Source organism: Octopus bimaculoides, chromosome 13, assembly GCF_046866305.1.
Source record: "Octopus bimaculoides isolate indiv1 chromosome 13, ASM4686630v1, whole genome shotgun sequence".
Lineage (NCBI taxonomy): Eukaryota > Metazoa > Mollusca > Cephalopoda > Octopoda > Octopodidae > Octopus > Octopus bimaculoides.
Window position 1 is genome coordinate 59,561,255 of NC_142940.1, and position 18,435 is coordinate 59,579,689.

The following is an 18,435-nucleotide window of genomic DNA, read 5'->3' on the forward strand; positions in this document are numbered from 1 at the left end:
TTCTAGCGATACTATGGCAAGTATATGTTGGTTTTGCAAGATTTTGCAAGTTCTCTTTGGTTGAATAAATTTTAAGAAAAACTCATTAACATCAATGACAGGCAGAAAGCAGTCATGCAATTTGCAATGTGTGATTGGCACAGAAATCACTATTTGGGGATTTTGGGGTTACTGGAAAGGACTCCCAGCTGTAGGAAATATGCCAAAGGAGACACTGAAGCCTGATGCAGCCCTGCAGTTTATCACATCCTGTCAAACAGTTCAACCCATGTTAGCATGGAAAACTGACATTAATAATAATTATTATTATTATTATTATTATTATTATTATTATTATTATTATTATTATTATTATTATTATTATTATTATTATTATTATTATTATTAAGGCAGCAAGCTGGCAGAATCGTTAGCAGTATTTCATCCATCAGTACATCCTGAGTTCAAATTGAATGTAATCAGCTTATCCCCTACCCCAAAATTGCTGGCCTTGTGCCACAATTTGAAACTAGTATTTCTTTCATTCTTTTCTAATCTCATCTTTTTTCTCTCTCTTTCTCTCTCTATGCCTCCCTCTCTCTGTGTGCCTCACCCTCTCTCTCTTTGTGCCTCCTTCTATCTCTCCCCCTCTCTCTTTGTGCCTCCTTCTCTCTCTCCCTCTCTCTCTCTCTGTCTCCTCTCTCTTTGTGCCTCCTTCTCTCTCTCCCTCTCTATGTATGTGAGCATATCTCTCTTTATGTGTATGAGGAGAGGAAAAGTGTTTATGTCAACCATGTTCAATTCAAAAATTGCAACGTCTCTATTCATCTATCTATCAAGTTATCTATCTGCCTATATATATAAATATATATGTGTGTGTGTGTATACATGTATATTTCTGTTTGCATTCATGCATATGTGTGTGTGTGTGTGTGTGTATGTGCTGAAATGTACTGTTGCCAGAACAGGTTCAATGTCCAGTCAGTCATGCTAGATCACCACCATCTTAACAGTTGTATCCAATCATTTCATTTCATAAATTTCGTTTAGTAAAGTTTGCTGTCATCTCACATCCAAATATGGCCCTCTGTGTCATATTAACTATATCTGTTGTCATATCTACAGCCATCAAATAAAATAAATTCTCATGCTACTTCTTTTAAGGATGCTTGCATATCATAATCTGTCTTGTATATGATCAGATTCCGTCCTTCATGAGAAACCATTAATCTCAAAAAAACATGCATTCTTTAGCTAGTTCCCTCCGTGCCATGAGGCACATAAGGCCACAATACAATCTCTCGAACCAGCTGTTTTTTGCTATTGTTCTGGACTCTAATTCCAGCTTCTCCACCCTTCTCATCTCTTTTCCTTGTCAACGGTCCTTCACTATGTGGTTTTGGGGCACCCTGCCACTCTTCTTTTTCCTCAGGCTGCCACTTTACGGCCGCCATAGAATTGATTTCTCAATCTTGTCTAAGAACATGTCTGATTCCAGTTCCAGTGTTTGCATCTTGTTGATGCCCGATGTCATCTCAGTTGTGTCATCTCAGACTCTTTGCAGCCACCTGATGACAAATATTCTCCTTAAACATTCTTTAGGGGGCTAAAATTTGTTTTTATGTGGTTTTACTTCCTTTGTGATTACCTCTCAATCCTTAACATGTTTGGTGGGGGGGTGGGGTACTGACATTATTCCATTAATATTACCTTTTGAAAACTGATTGCTCTTTGCAAGAAGATCCTTTCAAAAATGCTTGCTTGACCAAACACAAACCCTTTCAGAGTTTTCAGTTCCCTTATTTTATTTATTCCGTATGATTGGTCAAATAATGACATTTTAGTTTTGTACTTTATAATAAATTACAACCAAATCATTACAAACAAAGCACTCACACACACACACAAAAACAAACAAACACACAATTACCATTTATTTCTAAAGGAAAATAATTTACTGTCCGTTTTTCATCGATCAAAATTTTCCCAGTAACTCTATTTTTCCCTACGACTTTTTATTTCTTTTTTTTTAACCTTTTATTAGTACTTGCCTCTGTAGGAAGGGTTATTTTTTTCATGAACTTTATAATATTGATTTAAAATATTTAATAAAAATAAGCAAACGAAGCGTAAAGGTTGTCAGCATTCAACATTACTGCACTTAATTTTGTTACAACACCAACACCAACATTTCAACCCAGACAGAACTGAAATTTTCCCCATCTATTCAACACCAGCAACAATACCTAATAAGACAGAATAAACAACCGCAAGCGAGGTTTATTTAGGAATAACAGAATAAAGACTAAAAGCTAATTGAATGTAAATAATTTGTACGTATTCCAACTTATGATTAATATCATGAGACAAAGCTATTGTAGTTAAGATTATTTGTTTCTGTCTTGTGGTTTGTATAAAATCACTATTTTCGTGTTAGGCTTTTTAAGGTCCTAATCTTTTGTTTAGTCTGTGTTTCAAATGGGTTATTAGGACTTCATAGCTGCAAGGTGGCTCAATGGTTTTACGATGTTCATTTCACAATCATATGGTCCTGGGTCCAAAATTAACAGAAAGATGGGAAATGTTTAGTTTTGTCTACTTCCACTTTATTTATATTTGAAAAGTTTCCTCTCAGCTTTTTTAATTGCAAAATCTTTGATCAGATTCTCTAAAATTAATCTTACATAAAACAGTAGAGAAAAGGCATCCTGAATATTATCTTAGCTAGTTTAAAGTAATTTCTTTTGTGCCGTAAACCATTTACCATTTCTGTGGTGCCCCCTTGGTGCCCTCAGAACATTCTTATTTTCGTGGTGGTGGTGGTGGTGGTGATGGTGGAGGGTGATTAAGTAAGTGATTATGGTGAAGAGGGCAGTTCTTGTTATCGTTGGTGGTGGTGCTGCTGCTACTGCTGCTGCTGCTGCTGCTGGTAATGGCTGGTGGTGGTCGTCGTCATCATTGTCGTTGGGTGACGTTGGAGTAGAGGGTTATTGTTGTTAGTGGTGTCATGGGGTGAAAGGAGGTCAGGAAGACACAGAGAAATTTCTAAAGCATTGAAAGAAAATTTAAAAAAAAAAGAAAAAAGCATGCAACGGAAAGGAAAATCGTCCTAAATTGTACCAAAGAAAGCGCCAGAAACGAAAACTTGAGGAATTTAAATTATTTGGCATTTTAACCTTTTAATTGATGCTTTAACATTTGTTGCTTGTTCTGTGTGTGTCATGCGTACAAACTGACACACATGCATGCATTATGCATTTGCACATGCGTGTGTGTGTGCATATGTCTTTTATCTTTGACTTGTTTCAGTCATTAGACTGTGGCCATGCTGGAGCAATGCCTTGAAGAATTTTAGTCAAAAGAACCAACTCCAGAATTTACTGCTTCTTTTTTTTTCTTATTTTTTAATTTTTTTTTTTCAACCTGGCACTTATTCTATTAGTGTCTTTTGCTGAACTGCTAAGTTATGGGAACATAAACACATCAGAACAGGTCGTGAAGCAGTGGGTGGGGGGTGGGGGACAAACATTTTTTTTCTAGTTTACTTGTCTTTTGTCTTTTTCACCTTGTGTTGTATTGAATATTTGATGTGGTTTTAGAGCCAGGTTTTGACTGCTATTTCAAGCATGATGGTATCTCTTAGATACCCTTACTTATAACTTATACATATATTCATATATATATGTATATACATATATATATAATTTAGAGAAAAAATCCACAATTATTGAATTCATCCCTGAAAATCCACAGTCACATATAGAAACATTTAATAAGTAAATACACTAAAAAGACCTATAATAAAAATACAAAGTAATAAATATTAATGTATATCATCATCATCGTTTAACGTCCGCTTTCCATGCTAGCATGGGTTGGACGATTTGACTGAGGACTGGTGAAACCGGATGGCAACACCAGGCTCCAATCTAATTTGGCAGAGTTTCTACAGCTGGATGCCCTTCCTAACGCCAACCACTCAGAGAGTGTAGTGGGTGCTTTTACGTGTCACCCGCACGAAAACGGCCACGCTCGAAATGGTGTCTTTTATGTGCCACCCGCACAGGCCAGTCCAGGGGCACTGGCAACGATCTCACTCAAAAATCCTACGGGAGCCAGTCAGGCGGTACTGGCAACGGCCACGCTCAAAATGGTGCATCTCATGTGCCACCCGCACAAGAGCCAGTCCAGGGGCACTGGCAACGATCTTATATATATATATATATATATATATATATATATATACACACACACACGCACTAGTGATGGTATTTTTATAGAACTGTCACTCTCATAGTTACTTTATGTATATACATACATACATATATATGTATGAATAATATGCATATTATGTACATGTGTGTTTGTGCATACTGCGGAAGTTAGTGCACACATATTGATATGCGTAGTCTGTGTGAGATATATTATATTTATATATACACGAAAATCCCTATCTGAGAAACCTTACTTACAGATGTCAGTTCTGATAGAGACCCTCTTTCCCAATATAGGTTTCTATCTGGTAACAAAACTATATATATATATATATATATATATATATATATATATATATATATATATATATAAAAGGGTACAAAACTATACAGAGTTATACTACCAGTGGCCTAGCATGTAAAAAAGTCAATAGACAACATATTCAATATAAAATATAAAAGAAATTACCTATAATAGGCAATTTCTACATGCTAGAAAGCAGTCATAAACGACCGAAAACCACAAAGTTAAGACATTTCAAAGGGAAGAAAAAATTTAAACTTTTGCCTTATTTTTAACGGTGAGACCTATAGGTTTCGAATTCTTTTCGTAAATAAAAAAATTTACTAGGCAAATTCTCTTCAGTAACCAGCCGTCAAAGATTAACGTATAACTACGAGACAGAAGGCAAAACGCACATGTCTTCCAGATATACATTATAATTTTTTCAAAATCCACTGCGCAGACGCAGTTTCAGTCGGCAGAAAACGAAAAATGCCAAAACGAACTTTGAAATGCTAATATCAAATACTTGAGTATATATATAAAGGGTAGCAAAACTTATACAGAGTTATACTACCAGTGGCCTTTTACCTTATTTTTAACGGTTACATGCTAGGCCACTGGTAGTATAACTCAGTCCAATGACTGAGACAGGTAACAGATAAATTATAAACTATAAACTGTGTGTTAAAGTTTTAAATAAAGAATTTGATGTCAAGAAGGCTATTGCCTAATGATTCTTATTTATCACCAAACTGATGAAGATGGCAAATTAAGAGAATTGCCAGAGCAAGCACTGGATGAGACAGCTCATAGGGGTTAAGATACAAAATTTGTGACAGAATTATCTTCCTAAATATTTGTGACAGACTTATCTTCCTAGATATTCAAAATTTGTGACAGAATTATCTTGTTAGATATTTAAAGAAACAGGTGGGGAGTCTACAAGAACTTGATGCTTGGATACTCAGCACTCCGTGCAAGCAAATTGCACTCACAAGGAACGGAGTGATTTCTGGCAGGCTTACAAGAGATGCAACACATGAAGAGAACCAGAGTAAGTAGCAGGAGAGCCATCCATGGAGGGAGGACTTCTGTTAACTTAGAAGATCTAATTAGTGCAGGTGGGGATGGGGTGGTTGCACTAAAACTATTTAGGTTGGGACAAACACACATACAGACACATATACACATATATGCATGTGTATGCATACATATACACACATTCATACATACATATATACATATATATATATCAAAATTAGTTTATATATATATATTTATCAAAATTAGTTTATATATATGTATATATATATATATATATATCAAAATTAGTTTATATATATATATATATATTTATATATGTGTGTATGAAAATTTGTTTTGGTGTTTGAAGATGCACCTGAATCCAAAAGACATGTAATTTTTAAATAGATTTATTCACATGCCAAACTAGTTTTGACAATTTTTTGCTTATCAATGGTACATATAAGCATATATATATATATATATATATATTTATTTATTTATATGTATAAAGGTTTAAGAGAGTTTAAAGTTACAAGTAAAAGTTGGATAAACATGTTTAACCTATCAAAAATATTCAAACAATCACAGAAATTTCATTGAGTTTCACAGGGACAGACAGTAATATCATTGTTAATGTTCGGCGAAGATTATAACAAATGTACATTAGTGAAAGTTTCGTCTTATTGAGTTTTTATAAAACAAGTGGAGAAGAAAGAGAAAAAGATGGAGAGAAAGAAAAAGTTTTTTTGTTTTTAACAATTTCTGTTGTGGTTTATGTAGTTTTTTTTTTCAATTTCAGTTTCAGTACATTAGTCACTTCACCTTTCATTGACTTATATTCTATTCTAATTAGCAATTTAGTGTTTATTTTGACCAACAGCATGATCAATTACAGATTTGGAAGGAAACCAAGACTCCTTTTTAGTGTGTTTAAAGGAGTGTTTTTCTTTTTGCCATCCTTTATGTAATCATCGCCCATTACATTTTAAGAGGATCTTAGCAATTTTTATTATTCAAGATATGTAGAGTATTTGTATAAATGACTTGTGAAAAAACTACATTTTGTTTCCCAGGACCTAAATTCAGCCATACATAGGTCTCAGCAGGTTGGTACAAAACTAGTTAATTGATAACAGTTATAACTAGTTAGTCAATTGATAACAGTTATAAAGCAAACTCTGCATTTGTGGTCAGGAGGTGTCTTCCTTCTCCTGAATGTATCCACACACATGTTCTTTTTCTAGTTTGATTTTTTGAATTTGCTCTAAAACGATAGAGCTTGTTCTAAACTGAAGAACAAACCAACAACAGTAAATAGTGACATCTTTTAAGCTCTTATCAGTTACTTGTTTCAGTCGTTTGATTATGGCCATGCTGGGGCACTACTTGGAAGGGTTTAGTCAATCAGACCTGCTTTAAATATACAAATAAAACTTCCTTTCTTTAAAGAAATTTGGTACTTGTTCTGTAGGACACTTTTGCTTTGTTGAACTGCTAAGTTTTGATGATGTAAACAAACCAACACTGACTGCCAAGTCATTGTGGAACAAACACAAAACACACACACAATATATATATATGATATATATATATATATATATATATATATATATATATAATCAGATATATACATGATGGGCTTCCATACAGTTTCCATCTACCAAGTTCACTGTCAAAGCATTGATCAACTCACAGCTCTAGTAGAAGACACTTGTGGAACTGAACCCAAAACGGCATGGTTGCAAAGCAAGCTTCTTAACCACACAGCCATACCTACACCTTACCATCTCAAACTTTACGAAACGTTTTGCATATTTTCATTGTGCTGCTTACAGACTGAACATAATACTTTCTGTCCTTTTCTTTGCTTAACCCCCTCCCCCAATGTTTCCAGATATCATCATTTAACGTCCATTATCCATGCTGGTGGCATGGGTTGGACAGTTTGACCAGAGCTGGCTAGCCAAGGAGCTGCGCCAGGCTCCAGTCTGATTTGGCACCGGTTTCTACAGCTGGATGCTCTTCCTAATGCCAACCACTGTGATAGTGCAATGGGTGCTTTTACATGCCAGCGGCACAGGTGCCATTTGCATGACACCAGTATCTGCCACAACTACGATTTCATTTGGCTTTATGGATCTTCTACTCAAGCACGGCAAGGATCTCAGTCATTTGTCATCGGCACCGTGAGGCTCATTTGTCGTTGGCTAATACTTAGAAAAACAAGAAGAACAATCATTTGGGGCTATTTATGTAAATTTATAATCCAGTTAAAAAAACTGTAAATTTCAAAGTAGTTCACCATAAAGGTTCAACTTTCTTGTTAATTTTAAACAAAATATTCGCTTTCTCGTTAATTTCAATGTGAAATGTTCACATCCGTTGAGACAAGCTGACATCCACATAATTTTCTTGCTTTCTGCCCTAAACAATTATGTCAGACCTGTTTTGTTTGCATTTCGCTAAGACTTTGATATGAATGTGCCATACGTGTATGTATATATGTGTGCATATACGTATATATATTTGTGTGTGTATGTGTAGGTATATATATATATATATATATATATATATATATATATATATATATATATATGTGCTGTATATGTATGTATATGTGTCTATATGTATGGCTATGTATGTATGTGTGTGTGTGTGTTATAGACAGGAACACATCCACCCAAACTATGCCTTTCACCTTGTCCACCCTTCCGCCCTTCTGCCTCCCAGTCACTACATCTCATGTCTATGTCATGATGTGACATTTTCTTTTGCTAATCACTTCCTCAAGAAGCCTCTGAGAACATGTTCTATTTCTTCGACTCGCTCCCATTTCTTCTTCCTCTCTCTCTCTCTCTCTCTCTCTTACCTCTCTGTCTATTCTGTACACTGTATCTCTTTCTCATTCTCTCACACTCTGACTCTATCTAACCATCTATCTATCTGTCTGCCTGTCTGACCTTCTGTCTATCTGTCCATCCATCTAACCTTCTGTTTCTCTGTTTGTCTATCCTTCTGTCTGCCTTTCTGTCTGTCCTTTTGTAAGTCTCTCTGTCTATCTATCTATCTATCTATCTATCTATCTATCTATCTATCTATCTATCTATCTATCTATCTATCTATCTATCTATCTATCTATCTATCTATCTATCTATCTATCTATCTATCTATCTATCTATCTATCTATCTATCTATCTATCTATCTATCTATCTATCTATCTATCTATCTATCTATCTATCTATCTATCTATCTATCTATCTATCCATCTATCTATCTATCTATCTATCCTTCCTTCCTTCCCTCCTTGTTCACATGCCTCACTCTATCTTGCCTATTGTACACTCATACAATCACTTAAATACACAATATTTAACCCTTTTGCTGCCATATTTCTGTTGAAATACACAGATTTTTCTTTAAATTCGTTTCTAAAATTAACTCCATCATTATTAAACTGATGTTTGGAACGTAATAAAGCATGAAATTCTCATAAGAAGTTGTAATTTAAATCACGATAAATCCCAAAGTCTGTTTCATTAAAATTATGAGCAGTTTGTTACCAAAAGGGTAAAGACATAGAACACACACACACACACACACACACACACACGTGCATAATCAGGTTTGTTTCTCATTGATTCCTAATCCCTAAAACTCTTATTCTACCTCTGTTACTTGCTCACTCCTGCACCTACTGTATAAAAAGAAATTTAAGATTTAGTGTATTGTAAAAGTTTAGCTAATTTATTACCAATATGGATCCCTGTGGGGAACTCCTCCTTAGACAAAAGTACCTGCAGTTAAGAGTTTTCTTTACCTTAGCTATATTTACTACTGGACTTACTTATTCTGGATTTTTTATTCTGAACTCTACACTCTCCGGCTGCACCTCTCCTACCCACGGATTACACTGGACCTATCTATTCATACATATATATATATATATATATATATATATATATATATATATATATATGTGTGTGTGTGTGTGTGTGTGTGTACATATGAGTATATATATATATGTATATATGTGTATATATATATATATATATATATATATATATATGTATATGTATATGTATATATATGAATGTGTGTGTGTAAGACGCTATACTTCGTGTTCTGTGTTTGTGTAAACACATTTCAGATAAAGTCTACAATCACCTTTTCCTTGTCTCCCTCCCTCCCTCCCTCCCCTCTGAACTTGTCTCTAGGCAACAATTTACATTCTTTGCTACCCCCACCCCCACCACCACCTCTCTTTCTACTTTTGTCCACATTGACTTGAGGACAGCTGGGAATACAGTATGGTTGTTTCTGGTGGTGGTGGTGGTGGTGGTGGTAGTGGTGGTAGTAATATTGTTAACAGTGGTGGTGTTTAGTAATAGTCCTTATAGTAATGGCAATAGTTGTGGTGATGGTGGTAATGGTGGCAGGGCTGACAGCAGTAGTAGTAGTAGTAGTAGTAGTAGTAGTAGTAGTAGTAGTAGTAGTGGTAGTAGTAGTAGTAACAGCAGCAGTAGTAGTAGTAGTAGTAGTTATAGTGGTAGTGGTGCTGATAGCATTAGTAGTGGTGGTGGTGGTACTGAGAGTTGTGTTGTAGTAGTAGTAGCAGTGGTAGTAGTGGTGGTGGTAGTAGTAGTAGTAGTAGCTGTTCTGCTGTTCTTTTTGTTTACTTTAAAAAGGAGACATTCAGTGTTGACTTTGTAGTGAGATTATGGTGGTGGTGGTGGTGGTGGTATGCTGTTGGTGGTGTGAGAGGTTTTAAGGGTAAAAGTGGACTGTTGTGGTGCTATAATAATAATAATGATAATCTTTTATCCTACAGGCACTGAAATGTAGGAGAGGGAGGAGGGGGGGGCTAGTCGATTACATCGGTGGTGGGGAAGGGGAGGGGGTCAGTGTTTAACTGCTGCTTATTTTATTGGCCACTTATTCTATCGGTCTCTTTTGCTGGACCGCTAAGTTATGGGGACGTAAACACACCCACATCAGTTGTCAAGTGATGGGGGGGGACAAACATGCACACACACACACACACACACACACACATGTATATACGATGGGCTTCTTTCAGTTTCCGTGTACCAAATTCACTCACAAGGCTTTGGTCAGCCTGAGCCTATAGTAGAAGACACTTGCCCAAGGTGCCACGCAGTGGGACTGAACCCAGGACCATGTGGTTGGTAAGCAAGCTACTTACCACACAGCCATGCTTAACCATTTTATTGCACATAAATATTAGCAGCAAAATTTTATGATCCCAATGGTCATTTTTGGGTCCCAATTGAGAACCATTGGTTTAATTTATATGAGCTGACCAATAGAACACTAAACACTTAGAAGCTATCTTGAATTTCTCTCAAAACACCCATTCTGCATCTAGCATCTGATGAGATGGTCATGTTCTACACACCCATGAAAGTTTAAATCTTGTGGAGCTGAGCCAAATTGTTATTAAAAAATATTTATCTATCTATCTATCTATATATATATATCTATCTATCTGTCTATCTGTCTATCTATCTATCTATCTATATATATATATATATCTATCTATCTGTCTATCTATCTATCTGTCTATCTATCTATCTATCTATCTATCTATCTATCTATCTATCTATCTAATCTACTTCGCTTTCTGTGATGAAAGAAAAATAAATGAAGTCAATCGCAAAGGGGGAGATGTTGTAGCAAAAGTCATTGGCACCCCTGGGGAATTGGAAGAATGGACTAGTCGAACTCTTATGAAGAGTAGACGTTCATAATATTCGAAGAGAGCATTTTGGTAGTCTCGCGAAGTAACATTGTGTGAATGCATTGATTAAACCTCCGCCACATAATTTATCAATACTGGCATTAGGAAGGGCATCCAGCTGTAGAAACTCTGCCAAATCAGATTGGAGCCTGGTGTTGCCATCCGGTTTCACCAGTCCTCAGTCAAATCGTCCAACCCATGCTAGCATGGAAAGCGGACGTTAAACGATGATGATGATAATTTATCAATACCAACCTGTGGCAGGATATAAAATTTTCTCATATTTTTTCCTCTATTCCACCACTCTGAGCACAGCCAGTGCTTTTCTCTTTTTTCTTCTATTTCATACTCTCATAACTTGAATGAACATGTTTGAAACTAACAAACAACGTAGGGACACATGACTTGGCCTTTTATATATGGAGATGTGTGTGGACATATAACTTAACATTTCTTTTGTTTTTTCATGTAGCAGGTGTCCCTGATTTTTCACCCTTCCCAGACACATTTTTCCTATAAATATTCATGTTCTCTTCTGGTTTTCTTTATTTGATGTCTTCCTGTAAGGAAGAAGCTGGTTTCTTCACAAACATACAAAGCTCCGTCATTGGAATGTAGATAAAATAAACAATGTCACATTGTGAACTTGAGAAAAGTCTTGCTTATTTTTGCTGTTCCGCTTACAGAGTGTATTAGTGATGTGTATGTTAGCTGGGTGATTTCCTTTTCTGAAAACCCTAAGCTCTTCCAGATAGTGTGTGTGTGTCTGTGTGTGCGCGTGTGTGTGTGTGTCTGTGTGTGTGTACGCACTTGCTTAGCAAAATCAAATAGAAATTCATTTCAATGCACTTTTTTTAAAACTCAGTAACTTCAATATTAATATCGCCCACACACACGCATTCACACACACACATGCACACACACACCCACTCATGCACACACACACCCACTCATGCACACACACACACACAGTAATGTAATCGCGCTACGGATTAAAAATATTTAACGACCAATAACCAAAGAACGTTAATGAAGAGTGTATATGCGTATGTTTGCGTGTGTGTGTGTGTGCATGTGTGTGTTTGAATCTCTCTTTACCCCTCTCGTTCTTCCTTCTATTACGACCATATCTCTCTCTTTTCCCCCTCGTACTTCCTTCTGTTACTACTATATTCCCCTCTTCCTCTCTTTCTCTCGTTGCTCACCTATTCTTCTACTTCCTCCCTTTGTTTCTCCCTCTACCACTCTCTCTCTCTCCCTTACCCCTGCATGGTCACATGCTTCCGGTCGCTAATCCTTTTCTTCCTTGGCTATCGCCGAGCAAATACGCGAACTTACTTCGTCCCCACTTTCAAGTTTGTGCCTCACAGCGTTCATATACACATAATTTTTCACGTCTGGCCGCATAGCCTTTTCCGTTTGTTTTCCTGTCTTGTTTTTTGTCCGCCACTACATTCCTCCATGGCACAGGTTTAATTTGTGTATACAAATTTAATTTGCGGTCCATGGGAAGAGCCGTTTTAACGATGCGTCCTGCCCAACTCTTTGAAACGCCGGTGTTAAAACGGGGGTAGCTGCTGAAGGAAAATGTTCTCTATGTGGCTTGTGTGTTTTCTGTACTCTGGTTATTATTATTTTCTTGTCTAAGTTTTGTTTGCAATGTCCTGTACCCAGATATGCACCTATATATACAGGTAGACGTAGGTATGCACATACCTGTACGTATATATGCATATACTCATTTATTATTCGTTTTTTATATATATATATATATATATATATATATATATATATATATACATATATAAAACATATGTATATATACGTATGTATGGAAAATTATTCTCAAGGCAATGCTTCAGCATAACCGGAAACCAATGACTGAAACAAGTAAAAGGTGTGTGTGTGTGTGTGTGTGTGCATGTGCATATATACATATATATATATGCACATACATGTGTGCGTGTGTATATATATATATATATATATATAAACTATCATATCCTCTCTAACATGTATTGAGTGCTCCTTTTTCGTTTGTCCAAAATAAAGCAACACACATATATTTATGAAACATTTCATAACTACATTGATTTCTTTATTTCATTTACAGGGACAATCCGTACAGCTCAAGTCCTTGACAGGGAGACTGTGTCCCATTACTGGCTCACTGTCTACGCTCAGGATAAAGGACTGGTCCCCCTGTATGGCCATCAAGAAGTATTAATCCGTATCAACGACACAAATGATAATGTCCCACAGACCGAGGAACCTCTTTACAATGCATCCATTCCAGAAAACAGTGGCTCTGGTATTGGAATAATCAGAATTCAGGCATACGACCTCGACACTAGTCTCAAACAGAATCTAACATTTGCAATCACCGGTGGAAATTCTGAACGTTACTTCAACATAGATTCGTTAACAGGTTAGTACTACATTTTCAATTGTTTGTTTGCTAATTGATCAATTTTATTTATTGCTCGTTATAATTTCTTTTTAGTGTGGTGGTTTTAGCAGAATCAGTTAAGTGTTAAATTAAATGCTTTTCAATTTTGAGTTATGCCTCTTTCTGTGGTGAGTTCAAATCCTGGAAAGAGTGAGTTTATCTGTCGTCTTTCTTTGGCTGAGTTTTTTAAAGTAATGTACCTCTTATGTATTGAGGTAAATATGTTTGGCAGCATTTTTCTCCCTAGATTTATGTCTCACAATTTGACACAACTGGAGCAAAATTTCAACTCATGCCAGCACAGAAGACTGATATTAAGTTATGATGCTCTCCCTCTCTCTTTCTCTCTCAAAATATATGAGTGTGTGTGTGTGTGTGTGTGTGTGTGTGCATACATTTGTGTGTGTGTGTGCATATATATGATGCAAGAGAGTTAGGGGTTGAGGATTCAACCCACTAAGGGATAGTATCTATCCAATATACTGCTGGGTACCCAATTATTGTTACACTAGTGTTATACCAAGTGCAATAAGTGGGTGTGGGTAAAGGGGGTTATTTTACCCTAAATTTATATAGCAATGAGAAAATGGAGGAGAATATGCGGTCTCATTTTTTATTTTTACTTTTACTTTATACTATCTATCTATCTATCTATCTATCTATCTATATATATATATATATATATATATATATATATATATATGTATATATATATATATATATATATATATATATATGTATATATGCATGTATATGTGTGTGTATAGCCCATGCCAGCATGGGCAACAGACGTTAAATAATGATGATGATGATGATTGTGTGTGTGTGTATGTATATACATTTCATTAATGAGAGAGATGGAGGATACAAGAATGTTTATTGATCAAATACCCAATGAACACTGAGTAGGTGAACGTGCTTTATTGGTAAACTACCAGGTTTATATAGTCCGATTTATGAACTAATATATATATATGTGAGTGTGTGTGTGTATGTATACATACATATATATATATATATATATATATATATATATATGTGTGTGTGTGTGCATGTGCATGGTGTGGGGTGACCTGCATTGTTTGGAATTAAGATATTCTATTCAATACATAGCACTTGAAGACAAGCTATACAATAAAATCACCTGTTCACATTTCCTAGGTATTCTGTAGATGATTGAGTTTACTTCAGACAAATTGTGAAACGAAATGTTCTCACTAAATTGGCAAGGTACCAAATGTAATCTTGAACTACACGCAATCAAAATGAAGAGAATATTTGATTATAAGTTCTTGCCAGCTAAGTACAATACTTTATGGTTCCCACCTCGGTTTTTGACCGTGACAAAGAACACAGAGATGCTCATAATATTTTGGCTACCATCCTGGATGTCTCGGACAATTTCTATAAGGTTTTGGTACAGCATAAAGGATGCCAAACTAGCTTTATATCAATCAGATCACAGTTGTCTGTCTGTTAGAAATCTGTGTTAGCATTGGAAAGTATTTTGATGGCTAAACGAATGTTGCTCAAGTCGGCTGTAACACAACGATGTATGAGAAGAGTGCAATGTTTGAGACAATGTGTTAAAGTAAGAAGTGTTCTTTTTCTGTTATGAAAATTGTTCTGTGCAATTCGAAGTGTCATTCAAATTTAGACTAGCGCTATAAATAGAAGACCAAAAATATTGCAATGGCCACCATCATTCTTTTAACCCTTTGACATTCAGATTTCCCTGTTGTATGTAACGCTTACTTATTCACATTGCTCTGAGTTAATCATGCATTATAGGCACCGGGTTGACGGTGCGGTAAGAAGCTTGCTTTCCAACCACATGGTTCTGGGTTCAATCCCACTGTGTGGGCAAGTGTTTTCTGCTATAGCTCCTGGCTGAACAAAGGCTTTTGAGGGAAAAAGGTAGATGAGAATAGAATGAAGCTTGTTGTATATATGTATATATATTTATATGTGTGTGTGTGTGCATCGTCATTGTCGTTGTTTAACATCCGCTTTCCATACTGGTATGGGTTGGACGGTTTGACTCCTGAACATACAACAATACAAACCATAAACCGTATCATTCAGTCTGCTGTTGAATCCATAAACACATATAAAATATCCAAGCGTATATATTTTTTCACCTCTGAAGATATTATGCTCAAGTCATATAAATATAAATTTAACATTTACTGAGTATAAATTGAAACAACTGTAAGTGAAGACGATTAATTTGCTGTTAATAATAAAGGACGGCGGAACAAAATAAGATGCTTTCCTTCACAACCTTGCTACGAAGCAAGGTGGTCTGTCAGAAACTCTGAATTTAAGATAGAAAGAGAACACATATAAAAAAATGCACACACATAATGTGTGTGTGTGAATATATATATATATATATATATATATATATATATATATATATATATATATAGGTATATGTATAATTTTGAATTGATTGGGAATTCAAGTTTTGCCTTGTCAGCTTCTACAAACAGTCAAGCCAATAAGGCAAAAACTTGAATTCCCAGTTGAGTCAAAATTATTGATAAGGCTCTACGAAGAGTATAGTCCTGCTATCAATAAATGTTTCGTTATCTTTAAAAAGCACCAAATGCTACATACACACACACGTATATATATATATATATATATATATATATATATGGGAGAATATACAAATAATAACAACAAACGAGGACAGGTGGTGTAAATAACAAAAGTATATATTAGTAATATATATATATATATATAAAAGAATGAGATAAAGAGATCAATGATATAAGTAAATTTATATATATATTTATAAATGTAAATATATATCATGCTATAAGACTTTATACACAAAATATAATTCTAATTTTGCCATTGGTCTCTATCTTATTCTTTCTTTATATATACACACGCTAATACATGACCCATGTTATATACCCCACTCATGTTGCAACCACATCAGGGGCAAAACTAGTCGGGATACACCACTTACTCGGTATTACCTGTATCTTTAGGGTTTGGTTGACTCCATTACCCTTTGTAACCTTTATATATATATATATATATATATATATATATATATATATATATATATATATATATATATGTATATATATATATACACACACACACACAAAGATAGATAGATAGATAGATAAATAAGTGTAAAATATGTATGTTTGTTGTACATCGTTATATATGTCTTACATGTCCTGTATGTGTATAAAGATGTGTGAAAAGGTGTGCTTGTTTGTGTGTCCCACTTACACAGGGCCGTACTCGCTACCTGTCAGAAGCAGTAATGCAACTCGAAACGAGGTCAACGCTGACTTTTATCAATCGTCAAAATTTGCATGTATCACCTCAATGACCTCTCCTGGTGACAATAACTCAATCACCTCAATCTGTTACACTCAATGAATTTGGCTTACTCCGCCTACCTATTGCAGTTTTTTTATGTATTCTTTTTTTTTTTTTAATGATTGTTGCTGTTGCTGTTCTGGACATTCTTAGTTGTTCACCTTTTATGAATAGGTGGATTTGCAGTGCTGTTTCCATGGTAAATTAACATTCATTTCCAATTGTATAGGATTTCATATATATATATGTACATATGTATGTATGTATGTATGTATATATGAATCTATGTATGTGTATATATATATATATATCTACATACATACATGTATGTATATATATATACATATGTATATATCTATCTATCTATATATATATATATAATATATATATATATATATATATATATATATATATATATATATATATATATATAGGTGCAGGCATGGCTGTGTGGTAAGAAGTTAGCTTCTCAACCACAAGGTTCTGAGTTCAGTCCCACTGTGTAGCACCTTGAGCAAGTGTCTTCTGTTATAGCCTCGGGCCGACCAAAGCCTTGTAAATGGATTTGGTAGGCAGAAACTGAAAGAAGCCCGTCGTATATATATATATATATATATATATTTATATATATATATATATATATATATATATATATATATATATAAGTAAGCATTGCATTTGGCAGAATGATCCGAATGCTGAAGGGTTAAACAGGCAGGAACTCACTAATATTTCCATTCCTCTTTCTTTTCAGCATCAGTGAGGCTAAGTGTGCTACTAGCATTTTTATGTGCATCTTTTACTGCACACTGACATTTGTCTTTGGGATACACAGCCACTTTACACTATATAATTCAATAATTGGCAGTTCCGTTGATGGTGCAATTGAGAAACTTATAATATGCGAACAACATGCATATATATATATATATATTTGCATACAAGAATTTGTATATGTATGTGTGTGTATGTGTGTATATATATACATATATATATATATATATATATATATATATATATATATATATATGGGTAGATAGATAGATGGATAGATGGGTGTATATATGTGTGTAATGTGTGTATTTATATATATATATGTATGTACGTGTGTGTGTGTGTGTGTATATATACACATATGTTTCCATATATGTATACATATATATGTATATACACACATGTGTGTGTACATACACACACACACAAATACATTCTATATTTTAAGGATTTGAGTCATTGGTCTATGGTCAGCTGGTGATCCACCTTTTCGAGTACAGTATAATCGATTGCATCAATTCCCATCTTTATTCCTCTGACTTAAGATAAAAGGGATCTGGGCAGGACATAGCAAAATACCACAAGGCAGTGGGGGTG

At 35.0% G+C, this 18,435-nt stretch overlaps 1 protein-coding gene across 17 annotated transcripts in view; it reads left to right on the plus strand.

Moving 5' to 3' along the window:
- LOC106876689 (protocadherin Fat 1) overlaps nucleotides 1-18,435 on the plus strand; it is a 223,371-nt gene that overhangs the window by 116,765 nt on the left and 88,171 nt on the right. For all 17 annotated transcript variants that reach the window (XR_016244056.1, XR_016244057.1, XR_016244061.1 and 14 more), the window contains exon 3: nucleotides 13,378-13,692. Coding sequence is in view for 11 of the 17 variants with exons in the window: in XM_089361878.1 (XP_089218004.1) it covers nucleotides 13,378-13,692 (315 nt within the window). In the remaining 6 variants the exon portion in view is untranslated. The remainder of the gene's footprint in view (nucleotides 1-13,377; nucleotides 13,693-18,435) is intronic.